At 41.7% G+C, this 18,333-nt stretch overlaps 2 protein-coding genes across 3 annotated transcripts; both read left to right on the top strand.

Moving 5' to 3' along the window:
- Window positions 1–889: 889 nt before the first annotated feature.
- On the top strand, window positions 890–10,149 carry LOC122771370. Its single transcript, XM_044028910.1, has 11 exons — window positions 890–1,026; window positions 5,793–5,838; window positions 6,489–6,633; window positions 6,722–6,779; window positions 7,722–7,803; window positions 8,109–8,224; window positions 8,329–8,497; window positions 8,602–8,732; window positions 8,854–8,937; window positions 9,876–9,905; window positions 10,016–10,149. Exons 2-11 carry the CDS (start codon window positions 5,793–5,795, stop codon window positions 10,112–10,114), a joined length of 960 nt encoding a protein of 319 aa, XP_043884845.1. The 5' UTR covers window positions 890–1,026; the 3' UTR covers window positions 10,115–10,149.
- A 2,850-nt stretch (window positions 10,150–12,999) lies between these two features.
- Window positions 13,000–14,791, top strand: gemin6 (gem (nuclear organelle) associated protein 6). 2 transcript variants are annotated; one of them, XM_044028890.1, is made up of 2 exons: window positions 13,000–13,189; window positions 14,124–14,791. In XM_044028890.1, exons 1-2 carry the CDS (start codon window positions 13,059–13,061, stop codon window positions 14,455–14,457), a joined length of 465 nt encoding a protein of 154 aa, XP_043884825.1. In that variant the 5' UTR covers window positions 13,000–13,058; the 3' UTR covers window positions 14,458–14,791. The 2 variants fall into 2 exon arrangements, with proteins under 2 accessions (XP_043884825.1, XP_043884824.1); XM_044028889.1 differs by having other exon boundaries at window positions 14,103–14,690.
- The last annotated feature ends 3,542 nt before the right edge of the window (window positions 14,792–18,333 follow it).

Raw genomic sequence — 18,333 nt, forward strand, 5'->3', positions numbered from 1 at the left:
GTGCATCATTAAAAAAAACAAAAAAAGCTGAAGTTTGAGTCACTCTGAAAACCGCTTGCTCCTGCACCAAAGCCCACAGAGAAAATCAGTGATTTTAACATGACAGCACGCAGGAGTCACTGCTGCCTCCATCACTAAGTTCAAATGTCTTATTTTGTCACTTCAGTGATTAAAATCATTCATTCTGAGGTATCTACTGTACGTGGCACAAACTGACCGAATGAGGCAGTCAATACAAAAGCAGTTCATGTATTTTGTGAGCTTAAAAAAAAAAACGATGATTTTCTCAATGGACTTTGGTGCAGCAGAGTGAGCAGGTTACAAACTTCAGCTTTCAGTTAAAAAAACAGTTTCCTTTAAGTGGAGATCATTTGTGACATAATAAGTGTATATTACGTGTGACTTCAAACTATTGTGTTTACATGAATTGGTCACTTTACACCTGTTTATTATTTCGTGCTTTTTTTAACTCAAACACCTGCTCATATGGCAGAAAATCAAATCAAACATATGTGATGTTTGGTTTGAGATTAATATAATTATAATGTTAATGCACACAGATTTTTGTTATTACATGGTTCTCTGTTTTAAAACATATTAACCTTTTTATTAAAATTATTGGACATTTACTGCGATAACAATCGTATGGAAGAGTATTAGGGCCACATGTGACAAAATATTTTTAAAGAGAGTAAAAAATCTATTCTAATCTCAGAATTCATGCTGTTGTATATTTTCTTCTAATTTCTTTCAAACTTTTTTTTTTTTTTACATGTGGCCCTAATGCTCTTCCGTATAATCGATATCGATATATCTAATATTTAACTCTAATGTTCACAGAAGTGGTATCACTCAGATTTCCGACAGTCCCTGAAGGCGTCGTCGTCCTTCACTGCCTCTGTGGATGTTTGTGGAGAAACAGCGGTGGTGCCGCCTTCACTGACATACTAACCCACAACAGAGCTCGGAACCCGCGGACCGAACCAGACGCCGAGCCCTTGCACACACGGACCGTCCGCAGAGAAGGTGAGTGAGCGGGGACGAAGACCTCGCCGCGGGGGGTGTGGTGGTGGGTGGGGAGCGGGGTGCGGTTTTTACGTAATTAATTAAGGATTCAGCTTTGAATTTAACGTAGGTTTTGACTGTAAACGTTGTTTACGGTGGAAAAAAATCAAACACACCGTTTGGACTCGGTTTAAGTTGAAGTGAATGTTTGTTTATTTGTTTTTTTCCCTCCGGTGTGAATGAGTGACGAAGAGGAGACGCCCTCCATACCACTGCTGCGCGCGCTAGACCTTTTTTTTTGTAAACGTTAACGCGTGTGCGCGCGGACACACCGCTCTCAGGGGCGTTGTGTGAACCAGGCAAATGTGTCTTGGGCTAGCTACCTGTTGTTAGCAATAATAATCAATAGTCCTCTACATGGTATTTTTGCACATGTTAACAGCTTAGCATATTTAAGGATAAAATGTCATTAGACAGTGCTATGTTTACATGTATGTAAACATTTTTATTCTTTGTCGGGGTATGTGAGTTTGCTCCGACTGGAACTTGGAAATTCGGACTTTTCGACCAATACCGGGAAAGCAGCATTAGTCACTGATAGCGATAGCAGCGGATAACAGCGCTATACACGCTATTTTACACCTTCAAATAGCATAGGTAGCAACATTGGAATGTCCACTCAAACTCGGATATTCCGACTGTAACTGGAACACACCACATTAGCCGTTGTTAGCGAAAGCAGTCAATGACGCTCCACAGGGTAGTTAGCGCATGCAAACAGTGTAGCAACATAGGAAATGCCCCCTCAAACTCAGATATTCCGACTGTAACTGGAACACATTGTTAGCAATACCATTTAAGAACAACACTCATTAACTATACATTAACTATATATTACTATATATTACATATTACTATACATGAACTATTAACATTAACTATATATAAATGTGAGTCGGAACTCTGATTTTAAAGAAGTTTTCCAGAAGGAAACTTCTGACTAGTAACTTGGAAATTCTGACCTCCGACTACAACTGGAACACACTGAACTGTTGGACATGAGACATTTCCTAACCCTGTACCCTAACCATTAAAGCTGCTGCGGTCTGTGTCATTAGAACCAGGTTTTGGTCCTAAAGAGGTAAAAAAAATAAAAAAGTGGATACGTATAAACACATGTGCGGACACAAAACATCTCAGCCCTTCATTTAAGCAGATCCAAGAGCAAAATGAGGACCAGGTTTTGGTCTCCATGCAACTGAATACAAACATGCACACAGAGGTTTGCACCAGTGGCCATGCTGCTCTGTTCCTGCGCCTTTTGTTTCTTCTGTGTATCTGACATACCATCAGGGTGAACCTCCTGCTCCTCCCCCTCCCTCTGCTGGTCAGGGAGCCGGTGATGCTTTCAGGCTCTGTCAGAAAAATACGAAGGTTGGGAGGTTCCGGGCATTGCACTCGATCGCCTGCCAAGTCATGGAGGGAGCAGTATTTTTCTTTCATGCTCGTGAAATCACTTACAAAACCTGCCGTTACCTAAAGTAACTTGTAACACGTGCCATTTCCTGTGTCCTCTGCACAGACCTACTTTGTCAATCTGAAATTCATTCATTCATTCATTCATTCATTCATTATGTGTTCTTCATTGTATGAAAGAATCAAAATCAAGGACCGAAAAAGGAATAGACCAAAGCTCATAGCTCATTTTGGCCTAATTTACAGAATAACCCAGAATATCAGCAAAAAATAACCTCAGAATAACTGAAAACAGAACAACAATAACACTTAATATATAAAAAATCAATTCACATTCACTTCATTGTCTCTGAAAAACAGCGTAACATCACTTCTCTTCTTCTGATGAACGAACCCGACATGGACGCAGGCTGAGCTGCGTTCACAGCGCCCTCTGTCACACAATTTGGCATTTACCCAAACGGTCTGATGTGGATCGAGGCTGTACAGTATATATATTTTGAGTGTATGAGTTTGAATTAATATCATTTAACATTAAAAGTGCATTAAGGTTCATTATATTTTATATTTTTTTAGTGTAAACGTTAATATTTCATGACACGCCAGGTTAGAGGGATTCAAATTTCCACATTCTTATATTGCCACTGGATTTGCTGTCATTGGTATGAGCTCGTTGATGAGTTGATGAGTTGCTGTGTGTAACGTTGTTGGTGCAGTTCTGCTAAATTAAGCTCCCGGCGCTGTCTCAGAATAGAAAAGGAGCAGCTGAAATGCAGACAGGTGCAAATGTGCTGAGACTCACTTGTTCCAGGACAATGAAATAACAAAAATAACAACTATTAAATAATGTCATTAGAATGAATAAAGTAGAACTAAATTATGAATAAAGTCGGAAGTTTTCTTTGGCTCCAATTTTAGACGAATGCATTCCATCGTCATCATCTGTCGGTTATTTTCTCCATTAATCGAGGAATCGCTTGGTCCAGAAAAATGTTGATCAGTGATGTGAACGGATGATGTTCTCAAATGTCTTGTTTTTTTGTCCAGAAACCAAAAATGATTCAGTTTGAATGATTTCTGTGTTTTATGGAGCAAAGAAACATTTAAGAAGCTAAAAAAACATCAAAAACTGACAAATCGATGATCAGAATAGTTGACGATTCATTTAGTAATCGATTCATAACCGATTCATCAAGTCATTGTTTCAGCTGTACGAGCTACCTACCACTGAACCACCGTGGCTCAATCCTAACTCACTTTTTTAATACTTTAGAACATTTTCACCAGAAAATGACAGTCGTACAGTAAATTGTTTTACTACATTATAAAAAAGTGACTTCAACTTTCTACCAAAGTCATTTTCTGGTCACATTCTTGTACTGTATTCACAGACTGCTGACAACAATCATAACATATAAGGCACCGATTTAACTTCCAGTCAGCTCAATACGTTTGGTAGTGGTTGGGTTGGGGTCACTAAAGGTCACGGAAGACAAACATGTGATGTTTGAATATACTTTGTCACTCAGTTATCTAGAGTGAGTCGGATTCTGCTGTGCAGGAATCGAACAGAGTCGTCAGTGAGACGTCACGCGGGGTTATCGCTTATCACACGAGTGTCGCGTGTGTGAGTGTTTGAACGTCGCACTTTATCACTGGCCTTTAGTGAGAGAGGTCAGCGTCAGAGGAGAAAGAGAAGAACACAATGTGTGTCTGATGATTCACAACCACAGGAGGTTTTTACTGAATAAAAGGAAATCGGAAAAAAAAAGCCTAAAGACCCATTTACACGTATGGTCCCAGCTCGCCTCGCCTCGGCACGGCATAGGTCGATTTTTCCACTGCTTGTTTCTTGTGACGGATGTCGCGCTCACGCCTCTTCCTGTGACGGCACTCTGACCAATCAGTGGCCGGCAGTCCTCGACAGAGCAGGTACTAAAAAAAAGGACCAGGTACCAGCTACTATTGCTAATGGAAACACAAAATTGTTGCCTGGAAACACGACGCGAGTTGGTGGAAACACGCCATAAAGTAGTAAAAAAAAATTGCGGTACCAGCTGTTGGAAAAGCCGCGCTCCAGGCGCAGTCGTACAGGACCATGGAAAAGCCGCTACAGGAAAGTGTAACAGCAGCAGAAACGGTGGCAGCAGCAGTAACAGAAAGCAGCAGGAAACAGTGGGAAAGAAAGTAATTAGGTGAAAGTGAAGAGGAAACAGCAGCAGCAGTAACAGCAGCAGTAAAGCAGCAGCAGCAGCAGTAACAGTAGCAGCAGAGCAGCAGAAACACAGCAGCAGCAGCAGTAAAGAGCAGCAGTAACAGCAGCAGAAACAGCAGCAGTAGCACAGGCAGTAGCAGTAGCAGCAGCAGAGCAGTAAGCAGCAGCAGCAGCAGTAGCAGCAGCAGCAGCAACAGCAGCAGCAGTAACAGCAGCAGCAGCAGAAACAGCAGCAGTAACAGCAGCAGTAGCAGCAAGCAGCAGTAACAGCAGCAGCAGCAGCAGTAACAGTAGCAGCAGTAACAGCAGCAGCAGCAGTAGCAGCAACAGCAGTAAGCAGCAGTACAGCAGCAGCAGTAACAGCAGCAGCAGCAGCAGTAACAGCAGCAGTAAACAGCAGCAGTAACAGCAGCAGTAACACAGCAGCAGCAGTAACAGCAGCAGCAGAAATAGCAGCAGTACAGCAGCAGTAACAGCAGCAGAAACAGCAGCAGTAACTCCGTAGATTATCCACCAGAGTGCAGGATCTTCATCTGTGTAGGATGTTTATTTGAATGTGTAATAACTTCCTAAAGACAAAATGTAATTCACAGACAAGTTACGTAAAATCCCATTGCCCCGCCGCATATTTCCTCAACTCTCGCAGTTTTTGCCCGGTGACTCCATTGTCATTAAACGCAGCAGTGGTTGTGTAAGCTGGCGATCCCCGCCGTGGTTGCCGAGGCTGTTCCGAAGCTTCCAAGTTGGAAAGTCCAAGTTCACTCTACAAATGGAAAGCATCCATTAGGTTGGCCTTAGATTTCTGCATGGAGTTTGCATGTTCTCCGGTATGCGCGGGTTTTCTCCGGTCCAAACACATGCAATGTGGGGATTAGGTGAATTGGACACTCTAAATTGACCATAGGAGTGAGTGTGAGAGTGAATGGTTGTTTGTCTCTAGCTGTGTGTGGCCCTCCGATGGACTGGTGAACTGTCCAGGGTGTACCCCGCCTATCGCCCGATGTAGCTGAGATTGGCACAGCACCCCCCGCGACCCTCTGGTGGAGGATAAAGCGGTAGATGATGACTGACTGACTGACTCTCTGTGTGTCTGCAGATGATGTGGACCGTTGTGATCCTGCTGGCTGCTGCTCTACATGTGGGTGAGTGTCATCATCATCATCATCGTCATCAATTTCTTACTTTAATCTCAGAGGTTCTGACTTTAATCTCGGAATTTTTGACTTTATACTCAGGTTTCTGACTTTAATCTCAGAACTTCTGACTTTAATCTCGAACTTCTGACTTTAATCTCAGATCTCTGACTATAATCTCAGAATTTCTGACTTTAAGATCAGAATTCTTTCTTTGCTGTTTGAAGTGAATCAACTGGTTTCACTTACTCATCTAGATTGTATTGCCATGTTTAGGGCTAGAAATTAAATAATTGATTAAATCAGAAAATAATAGAATAGAGAATAGACTTGGATTCTGTTGAATGTGTGTGTACCCTTGCAAAGTTGTGGACTCTTTGGTTTTGTCTGTAGGAACCTTCTCCTCTCTGAAAATACACCTAGAATGTCTGTAACTCTGGATTTTTCTTGAAAGTTCTCAAGTCTGTCCATGATCTACGCTTCATCCTCAACTATTCACTCTCACATTCACACCTGTAACCCATTTACCAGATCCCCGGGTCTTCTGGCCCAGTCCTTAAGTCCTTGTCTGAAGGAACCTTGGTTTTAATGAATATTGTAAAGAAATAAGAAGGAAGCCTCTGGTCACAGTCCCAGTGTTCTTCTCCTCCTGCCTGTAGAATCTTATGGGATGCACGGTCAGGAGCGTTTATTCCACGGTCGCCAGCTGAAGATCTACTTGAACAAGAACTGTGATAAGCTGGAGTTCATCCCAGCGGATGATCCCTACAACTCCATCCTGTACTGGGACCGACTCATGGGCAGGTGAGGAAACAGCTGAAGGACAAGGTCGATGTCCATCAGTCGCAGGGTGACGTTCACGCACTTACATTATGATACGATGTCTCTGCAGGGCGAGGAAGGGTCGCGTGTCGGGCACGGGCTCTGACCGACGATGGTTCATCGACAAGGTAAACACAGACGCGTGCACACCTGGGCCTGACACGTCTGTAGAGCTGCTGTGAATGGATTAGGGCCACGGTTCTCAATATGTGGTGATATTATTGGTATCGTGTGTCGTGTATGGTGAGGTTATCCCGTGAGTCCCACCGCTAATGTTGTTCTAATGTAGTTGTTCAAATCCAATCCACTTATGTGATTAATAGATGTTTAAAGCATGTATTTAGAAACTTGAACGACTCCAATCACGACCTACTTTATGTGACGCTGAGTATTTTCCAGCCTCGTGAACGTTGAGTACCAATGGAATGTTTCACAGGAGAGACGGGAAGCTTGATAAACGAGTATTGCGTTGACTCGCACTCGTGTCAAACAATGATCTGTGTTGAATCTCGCTGCATTGTGGATTTGTGAAGCAGGAAGTATCATTTTCTTCAACTTCAATATAACTGGTTCAGTATATGTAGTATATGTAATGTTCACGGAAGAGTAACAACAAAAAACTGCATGCATCTCAGAATTTCTGACTTTAATCTCAGAATGTCTGACTTTAATCTCAGAATGTCTGACTTTAATCTCAGATTTCTGACTTTAATTTTAGCATTTCTGACTTTAATCTTAGAATTTCTGACTTTAATCTCATAATTTCTGACTTTAATCTCAGATTTCGCACTTTAATCTCAAATTTGACTTTAATCTCAGATTTTGACTTCAATCTCAGATTTCTGACTTTAATCTCATATCTCAGAATTTCTAACTTTAATCTTATAATTTCTGACTTTAATCTCAGATTTCTGACTTTAGTCTTAGAATTTCTGACTTTAATGTCAGAATTTCCTGTCCTGAGTTTTCAGCTTCTTAAATGTTAATAAATACATTTAAAACATGGACAGATTCATGAATTATGCAAATAATTGTTCGTGATGACATGTGTTTGTATCCGTCTGTCTCAGGTGACTTATGAGGACCAGGGGACATACGTTCAGAGAGACTTCTGGAATAAAGAGGTCTCCACCATCAAAGTGGCTGTGACGAGTAAGTTTCCAGAATCCTGTCATGAATCAATCCCAGCTTAAATTTGCCGCTTCATCACAGCTGGAAACTGACATTTTAAATGTAACTCTCCCACACCAAAACCCATTGAGAAAAGTGCGTTTTAAGCTTGTGTGGATCTGCTGCTCTATGCTGCCTCGTGTGGTGAGTGTGTGTCACTCAGGTTGATGTTTGAATGTACTGACGGATGCCGCGGTGGATCGTTAGCTTCCGCAGGTTTTCTGGATTCTGGACTTTGGTGTGGTTAGGTAAACTCACAGGCTTCATTCCTCTCGTCTCGTCTGTAGCCAGACTGAACTTTGAGAAGTGCGTCGCAGGAGAGAGTCTCTACATCCCACTTGAGGGCCTCGACCTGGCCGACGCTGAACTCATCTTCACCGGACAGAGCGCCAACGTGACGCTGGTGAGATGAACGAGTGAGGGATTGAGATGGTTTTTAATAACCTGTCCTGGAAGAATTAAATGTCAAGCAGCAGCTTACCAACAACTTGGTCTTGTCTTCTTCAGGTGCATGATGGTGCTCCAGTAGGCCAAAACCTCCCAGATTACTGGAACCGGGTTGAGACCCACAGTCTGAGGCTGGAGATCAAATCCGTGAACACCACCGATGAGGGACGTTACTTACTGAAAGACAGGAAGGGCCGGGAGGTGTCTATAACCAAGATGGACCTGACGGGTGGGTTCCTCAGAAAAGCTTTAAAATCAACGCTCATGATCTGATTTCTCGTCAGTGGGATTTTGCGCCTCGGTCCTCACCCTCGGTCTTTTTCCTCACCGCAGACCATCATGAGACCACAGACGGGAACCCGCTCATGGCTCTGCTCTTACTGCTGGGCATCCCGGCCGGAATCTGCTGCTGCTGTCGCAAGAAGATCTTCAAGAAGAAGGCCACCACTGCCGCGACGCTTCAGGTACAGTAAGACACGCCCACACAGATGAACCATCATGTGGTTCACGTTCAAGCTCAGTGTGTAACATTTAGACTTCACTCAATAACTTGAGTGATTCATTATCTGTGCTTCTTGTCTGCAGACGACACCAGACGCCGTCCATCCTCCTCCCAGTGGCCCCGTCGGACCCTCGCCTCCGTACAGCGCTCCAGGACAACCGGGAACGGTCCGAAAACTCTCTTTTTTACCTCACACGTCTTCACAGAGTCCAACCTGGTCACACAGTAGAGTTACACAGACACGTCTGAGAGAGACGCAGACACGTCTGCAGAGAGACGCAGACACGCCAGCAGAGAGATTGACACGCCTGAGACAGACACAGACACGCCTGCAGAGAGACAGACACAGACACGCTCAGTAGAGAGACACAGCATACTCTGCAGAGAGATTACCACAGACACGCCTGCAGAGAGACAGACACAGACACGCCTGCAGAGAGACAGACACAGACACATCTGAGAGAGACACAGACACGTCTGCAGAGAGACACAGACACGCTCAGTAGAGAGACACAGACACAAATGCCTGAGAGAGACACACAGACATCGCCTGTGAAAGAGAAAGACACAGGATATCGCCTTGCAGAGAGATGGCCAGACACGTCTGCAGAGAGACAGTAAAACAGGAACCTGCTTAACCTGCTCAGGTCTGCGATCCTTTAAATACATGTTTGCCGAGTTATGAACAAAGCATTTCAAACATTGAAGTGACAAATTAAGACGTTTGTTATAATGACTGATTTGCTCTGTGGACTTTGGTGTGAGGAGTTTCTGGTCAGAAAAAGGCACATTGTGTAGAATTGAGGAGGGTTTGAATATACAACCCCGAGACCTATGTGCGTATAAGCAGCAAACACATATTTAAAGAGTAACTAAACCCCCTGGGCTGAGGCTAACTCCGCCCAACGTCTGATTATGAAAATCTAAAAAACCTGGGTGACCTATCAGCGAATCAGAAAATAGTATTCACTGTCGCCGGGTCAATGCACTGGTTGCAGACTGAACACGCTGAATCACTGTGAAAGCACAAAAAAACAGATTCTTCACAGAGTGTGGTTGTGATTTGTCTGACGCTCACTGAACGCAACATTGTTCTGTGTTTCAGGTTTACTACCACGGACCCAGTCCTGGCATGGTACACACACACACACACACTGGATATAAATAAGAATATTATTGCTGAGTTGATGATGTTTATTCCTGAGGTATTTCTTCCTGTGTGTGTGTGTGTGTTACGCTGCTCAGGGTCCTGCGGGCCACCCTCCACCTGCCGGCCCTGGACAATGGAACGGTCCTCCACCATCCCCAGTGAGTGTCTTCATCCACATTCATCCAATCACATGAGTCGTAAAATTTTTTAAAAATGCTTAATTAAGCATTACGCACTAAAAGCGGCTCGCTGCCCCCTCACTGAGAGGATCGCAGAGGCACTCGCAGAACTCGAGACTGTTCACTGTCCTCGCTCCCAAATGGTGGAACGATCTCCCCATCGACATCCGGACAGCTGAAAGCCTCCACATCTTCCGACGGCGACTAAAAACACATTTCTTCCGACTCTACCTCGACTAAGACGACAAAAAAAAACAAAAAACTTGTACATCGCACTTATGACTAGCACTTCATAGTTTGTTCTACTTGAAGCTCTTACTTACTTCTAGCTCTTATTTGTACCCGAATGTTTAAATGCACTTTTGTAAGTCGCTTTGGATAAAAGCGTCTGCTAAATGACATGTAATGTAATGTAATGTAATGTAAAATGTTGATTTTTAATGTCACCCGTTACTAGAAGTACTTCCTGTTTAATGTATTACAACAGCAAATGTCTGATATTCATATAAACAAACGTCTGATATAAACAAATGTCTGATATTCATATAAACAAATGTCTGATATTCATATAAACAAATGTCTGATATATACAAATGTCTGATATTCACATAAACAAATGTCTGATATTCATATAAACAAACGTCTGATATGAACAAATGTCTGATATTCAGTTCTTTTGTGTCTGTGTGTGTGTCCATGCTTAAGTGTATAAGAATGTGTGTGTGTGTAGGAATATCTGGTTAAATTAATAATTGATTGTTTGTGATGATTCATGTTTGATTCATAAAAAATGTCTACATTTACAAGTCAGTGACTTAATTGATCTTGAAATAAACGTGAAAAAAAGTCATAAAAGTCTCTCTGCTTACTCACATGATGTTAAGCGCGGTCAGTTGTGTTAGTAGTTTTAGTTTAGTGTCACTTCCTGGGTTCCTGGGAACTTCACTGTTCCTGTTTTTTTTTCTACTTCCTGTGAGCACCTTGTCTGCCTTGTTCTGTGCCGTCTGATTCCCTGATTGTTTTCACCTGGTGATCCTTATCCTCACTCCCTATACATACTCCCTTCTCCCATTTCCTGTTGCCAGAGCGTCAAACGTGTTGTCAGCGTCTGTGCCACAAAGACAAAGGTCAATTATTGTCATAGTCAAGCTCAGGTTTCTGTTTGTTTCTCAGTTTAGGATTTAGTTTAGCTTAGCGTTTAGCCTTTTTTCAGAGCTGTTCCAACTCACCTTTTGTTTGCTGATTTAAGGAGTGAATAAAGCTCTTCAAAACCCAAAACATTGTTGGCATGTGAGCAAGGATGGATTACTGAATGAGCCAACTGGGCCCAAGAGGTCAAGGGGCCCTGAAGCCCAAGTCACAACCTCAATGAGTCAAAAAGCAAAAGGCTATGAATCTGACCACATTTATGTATTGCCCTTGTCCAGCTGGCCATCTCAAAAATGCACCAGAATATAGGAAATCACATCTACCAGATTCAAAATGTTCTGGGGGAGGAGCCCCAGACCCCCCTTCCCATATACACCCACTCTTGAACAAATAGGGAGGTCCTTGTGCCCAGAGGAAGTCAGTCAGTCAGTCATTATCTACCGCTTTACCCTCCACCAGAGGGTCGCGGGGGGTGCTGTGCCAATCTCAGCTACATCGGGCGATAGGCGGGGTACACCCTGGACAGTTTGCCAGTCCATCGCAGGGCCACACACAGCTAGAGACAAACAACCATTCACTCTCACACTCACTCCTATGGTCAATTTAGAGTGTCCAATTTACCTAATCCCCACATTGCATGTTTTTTGGACTGTGGGAGGAAGCCGGAGAACCCGGAGAGAACCCACGCACACACGGGGAGAACATGCAAACTCCATGCAGAAAGGCCCTTGTTCCAACCGGGGCTCGAACCCGGGTCTTCTCGCTGCAAGGCAAGAGTGCTAACCACTAGACCACCGTGTGGCCCCCCCAGAGGAAGTGTAGTTCATAATCTGTCTGTGTAAATACAATTGATAATGTAACATTATAGTGTGACTTGTCAATAATCGTCAAGCACAGGTGACTCCGCATAGACTCCCATCAAATTCTGCTTAGGGTCCCCTAAAGGCTCGGGCCGGTGGCTGTGGCGGCCGGTGTCGGCACAGGTGTCAGCTGTAGCTGACAGATCAGGTAAGTGAGGCTGATGATGTCTCTGTCACTGACAGTGTCTCTCAGAGCATTGATTTATTCTCTCTGGAGGAGATCAATCATTTCTTAGACGACACTTTTGGTAAAACAGTAAATGTCAGTGATTGTTTTCCTGATACCTCTGCCACCGCCCTTCAGAGAGTTCAGTTAAAGAAAGTTGTGACTAACCTATGGAAAAACTCAACCATTGCCAATGCTACAAAAAAAAGGAAATAAGTGAAATTGTCTAAATAAAAGGTCATGATCAATTATAACTTGATGTTTCTTTCTTTCTGGTTTTTGCTGTTCTGTTTCTTTTTGTCTGACATGAAGGTCTCGAGAGCAGCTTCTTTAAACATTCATGGAGGTAGAGACGCACACAAACCAGCTTTAGTTTCTGAAATCATTCAACAGAAAAGACTGGATGTGATTTTTCTGCAGGAAACACACAGTGATAGTGGAAATGAAATAGACTGGGCTTTATGGTGGAAAGGACAGTATGTCCTCAGCCACGGCACCAACTTCAGTGCAGGAGTTGCTGTTTTATTCTCTCCCCTTTTAAACATTAGGATTATCTCGAGCTCAGAGATCATCAAACTCAAAAAGATCATCAATGTATGTATTATCAATGAATGAGTGAGTGAGTGAGTTAGTTAGTTAGTTGGTTGGTTGATCTGAACTGATCGCTCTCTCGTATGTTAAAGAGGAGGCGGAACCTTTGAGCCGAAGTAGCGTTTCCTCCGGAGAACTTTAATGATCGAGCCGCAACCGCGCAGCTGCAGGCCACAGACGTTCAGCGGTCGTGATGCAGGACGCCTGGTCTCACTTAGGTCCGCTGCAGTGGATTCGTTTCGTCAACAAACAAATAAAAGTGACGGCGGGAAAAGATGAGGAGCGCCGCGGCTGGCTCGTGACCGTGGACCCGGTGTCCGCGAGGTAACGTCAAACATCCGTGTGCGATGACGTCACATATTTAATGTGTTTAAGGTTTGAGTGTTGTCACTGAGTCACGTTATTTATTTTTAAAACTGAATTTACAAAGGCTTCTACGGTGTTAACATTCGGTTTTCAAAATAAGACGCAGAAGGAACCGAATCTGAGCGCACGTTTATCTCACAGCTGTGTTTCATCAAGAACTCTGATTATTGGTGATTATCGGTATGAAAGAAGTGAAGAAAATATCACTTTTATGATAGATGTAGATAGATAGATTATACAAAAACATCACTGAAACAAAGCATATCATCTTCATCATAACCATCATCTTCATCGTCATCTAGAAACTATTGTTGCTCCAAAGATGTGACGAAAATCACTGACATCAAATCTCTTAACTTTCCTCTTCATGATTGTGAGCTACAATAATGTTCACCAGTAATCATCGATAATCACCAGTAATCATCAATAAACCATCAATAATCACTAGAGCTGCAACTAGCGATTATTTTCATAATCGATTAATCTGTCGGTTATTTTCTCAATTAATCGTTTGGTCCATAAAATATCAGAAAACCTTAAAAAATGTTTATCGGTGTTCGTTAAACCTGGAAATGATGATGTTCTCAAATGTCTTGTTTTCTCCACAAACCAAAATGATTAACTTTTAATGATTTCTTTGTTATCCAGAGCAAAGAAATGAAGAAAATACTCACATTTAAGAAGCTTAAACAAGCGGAAATCTTGTTTAAATCATGAAAAAAGATTTGAACCGATGAATCCATTATAAAAATAGTCGTTGATTAATTTAGTAATCGATTAATTGATTGTTTCAGCTCTAATAATCACCAATAAATCATCAATAATCACCAGAGGGAGAGTATTATATAATATGCTCTGTGTCTCCTCACAGTCTGGTTCTTGTGGACTTCAGGGAGGACGGGAAAATGTCAGTGGACATGGTGATGGGTCACGCCGTGGAGGAGGTGCAGGTCTTGCAGGAGGCTGATAGTGAGACCTTAGACCGCCTCCAGAACTCCTTAATCCTCCCAAAGACCTGCAGCCTGGATGCTGAGGAGCTGAGGAGGAGAAGGGCGTTCCTCCAGACCTGGATCCAGAAGAACCGAATCCCAGTGGAGGAGGAGGGGGAGGAGCTGAGGGTGGCAGGGGTCCTGACCATCAGGGCCCCGTACAGACCAGATGATTGCTGTAGCTCTAACCAGATCATTCTGGACCGCATCCAAAAACTGATCCAGAATCTGAATTAGTTCTGTTGACTCTTCCGTTCGGATTTCAGCTCCGTCTCTGAACCAATCACAGCGCAGTAAAAAAAAACTTAAGTTAATAAATAAAACCTATTTGATAACTCGTCTCTCCCGTGTCCTCAGAAGATGCTTGTTATACTTTTCACTAATTGTTTGACTTTTATTTTGACAGTCCACCATTTCTTGTGTGTCTTTCTTTTGACATAACCATATTTCTTATTAAACCTTTATTTTGACAGTCCACTGTTTCCTGTGCAACTTTATTTTGATATAACTATTTCTTGTTGATTGGAGTGAAAAACAAGTGATGATTCACAGACATCAGTGAATTGTTTGATTTTGTAATTGTAGTAGTACTTTTAGTATCAGTAGTAGTTGTGTCTGTAGTAATAGTAGTAGTTGTATAAGTATCAGTTGTAGTAGTTTTAGTATCAGCAGTAGCAGTATCAGTAGTACTTGTAGTATCAATAGTAGTTGTATCCGTTGTAGTAGGTGTAGTATCAATAGTAGTTGCAGTATCAGTAGTAGTTGTATCAGTAGTAGTTGTAGTTGTTGTAGTAGGTGTAGTATCAATAGTAGTTATTGTAGTACCAGTAGTAGTTGCAGTATCAGTAGTAGTTGTATCAGTAGTAGTTGAAGTATTAGTTGTAGTTGTTGTAGTAGTAGTAGATGTAGTTGTAGTATCAGTAGTAGTTGTTGTAGTACCAGTAGTAGTAGTAGTAGTTGTAATATCAGTAGTTGTAGTTGTAGAATCAGTAGTAGTTGTAGTAGTAGTAGTTGTTGTGGTAGTAGTATCAGTAGTAGTAGTAGTAGTAGTTTCAGTAGTAGTAGTAGTATCAGTATTAGTAGTTGTTGTAGTCGTAGTATGTAGTAGTAGTGGTAGTTGTAGTAGTAGTATCAGTAGTAGTTGTAGTATCAGTAGTAGTAGTAGTAGTGTCAATAGTAGTAGTAGTTGTAGTATCGGTAGTAGTAGTAGTAGTAGTATCAGTAGTAGTAGTAGTAGTTGTAGTATCAGTAGTAGTAATAGTTGTAGTAGTAGTATCAGTAGTAGTAGTTGTTGTAATATCAGTAGTAGTTGTAGTAGTAGTAGTAGTAGTAGTTGTATGTGACGGCCCCTGCCTAGCCAAGCCTCAAGTGTGTTAATGCTGGTATGAGTCGTGTGTATTTTTCCCGCAGATCTATGGGATCTATGGGAGAGTGTGGGTGTGGCAGCCAGCTGAATTTAGAGCACCTGTGACTTGCTGCCACAGAGGATAAAAGGCCTTCCCTCAGTGCCATTCGGGCTCTCTGGTTTTGACACTTCACCAGCCAGCAGCTGCAGGCCTTTTTGTTTGTTTGATTCTGGTTCTGTTTTCACTCCGCCACAACACCATACATTCAATATTTACGCACCCACACTTACATGGCTGATATCACTGACTGACACACTCCATATTTGCAAATTATTGTTTAGTTGTCTATTTTGTTATAATAAATATTTTTACTTTCCTGCCATCCATTGCGTCTCTTCCCATATGTATGTCATGGCCTAGGAGCCGGGTTATGACATTGTTGTAGTATCAGTAATAGTAGTAGTTGAAGTATTAGTCGTAGTAGTAGTTGTAGTATCAGTAGCAGTAGTAGTAGTAGTATTTGTAATAGCAGTAGTTGTTGTTGTAGTACCAGTAGTAGTTGTAGTATCAGTAGTAGTAGTAGTAATGTTAGTAGTAGTATCAGTAGTAGTAGTTGTACTATCAGTAGTAGTAGTATCAGTAGTAATAGTATTTGTAGTATTTGTAGTATCAGTAGTAGTTGTTGTAGTACCAGTAGTAGTAGTAATGTTAGTAGTAGTATCAGTAGTAGTAGTAGTTGTAGTATCAGTAGTAATAGTAGTTGTAGTATCAGTAGTAGTAGTAGTTGTAGTAGTATCAGTAGTAGTAGTAGTTGTTGTAGTTGTTGTAGTATCAGTAGTAGTTGTAGTATCAGTATTAGTAGTTGTAGTAGTAGTTAGGTAGTAGTATCGGTAGTATTTGTAGCCAGTATCGTAGTTGTTGTAGTACCAGTAGTAGTTGTAGTATCAGTAAGTAGTAATGTTAGTAGTAATTAGTAGTAATGGTACGGTTGTTGTATCCAGTAGTAGTAGTATCAGTAGTAATAGTAGTTGTAGTATCAGTAGTAGTAGTAGTTGTAGTAGTATCAGTAGTAGTAGTAGTTGTAGTATCAGTAGTAGTTGTAGTATCAGTAGTAGCAGTATTAGTAGTTGTAGTAGTAGTTTTAGTAGTATCAGTAGTAGTAGTTGTTGTAGTAGTAGTTGTAGTATCAGTAGTAGTTGTTGTAGTACCAGTAGTAGTTGTAGTATCAGTAGTAGTAGTAGTAGTAATGTAGTAGAGTATCCATAAGTAATGTGGTTAGTATCAGTAGTAGTAGTAGATGTAGTAGTATCAGTAGTAGTGAGGATAGTGGTTGTAGTATCGGTAGTAGTAGTAGTAGCATCAGTAGTAGTAGTAGTAGGCTAGGTTGTAGTTGTAAAGTATCAGTAGTAGTAGTAGTTGTAGTATCAGTAGTAGTAGTAGTTGTTGTAGTATCAGTAGTAGTAGTTTTAATATCAGTAGTATCAGTCGTAGTAGTAATAGTAGCAGTTGTAGTATCAGTAGTAGTAGTATTAGTAGTAGTTGTAATATCAGTAGTAGTTTTAGTATCATATAGCGACACAACTGTGCCAAAACTCTGGGCTTTCTGTGGCCTTTAGGAAGGTTTTACAAATGAGAATTGAGCATAGGTGTGAATGTGAGAGTGAATGGTTGTTTGTGTGTCAGTGTGAGAAATGTCACATTCACATTCACTAAACTGAGAAAAATCACTTTATTTTATATCACATCTGTGTAAATATAGCAGATTTATGGGATGTTTTGTTTTGTGATTAGAGCTTAAATCTGTGATTCAGGACTTTGAACTGTAGAGGGCAGCATTTATCCTGTGAGTTACTGAGTCTGTCTCCTCCCTCAACTGCACACTTCACAGGATCCAGACCCTTAAATGAGCTGTAGATCATCAGTTATTTATTGGCCAACAGGCGGTGCTTATATGATCTGACCAATCACAGGCGGCAGAGACAGTGAAGTGGACTCTCGTCAGTGTTGGCTTTAGAAGAAGGATTGTAGCAACCGATAACGTAATAATGGCCAATAACGTAATAACGGCCAATAACATAATAATTTAAATGTAATAAAAACAATTAGAGTAAGACGTTGTGTTCTGTGATGGTTTTTTTGTTGTTTGGTTCACACCTGCAGTGTACACTTGCAGCCACTGTGTGGCATCGTTTGCATGTAGAACGTTGTCCTCTACAGTCGTCTCCTTTTTTTACCTCTGAGTAAGAATGGAAGTTGTCGTTGCCTTGTGTTTTTTAGCTCTGTTAGCTTTTCGTGTTAGCCGGTGAAACCCACACGCCAAAAGAAGTTGTTACATGTTTAAGTGAATCCTACACCTTCTACGATAAAAGGGAAGGACTTAACAATCGTATCCATACGCCTTATTTTCTTAGACGCAGTTAAATCATATCAGTCTTGACCATTCACAGCTGCTTTACACGAGGCACAAGGCACTGTTTATAGACAACATCATATTTAACACTGTTTATAGACAACAACACATTACAATCACAATACAGTCACAATGCAGTCACACTACAGTCACAATACATTCACATTACAGTCACAATACATTCACAATACATTCACACTACAGTGGATAAGTCACTACGGTCACAATACATTCACATTACAGAGTCACATGCATTCCCATTACAGTCAGCTAAAATCACACTACAGATCACCATTCACACTACGGTCACATTACGGTCATGCTACAGTCACACAAGTCATAATACATTCACACTGA

Source organism: Solea senegalensis, linkage group LG6 (genome assembly GCF_019176455.1).
Source record: "Solea senegalensis isolate Sse05_10M linkage group LG6, IFAPA_SoseM_1, whole genome shotgun sequence".
NCBI lineage: Eukaryota > Metazoa > Chordata > Actinopteri > Pleuronectiformes > Soleidae > Solea > Solea senegalensis.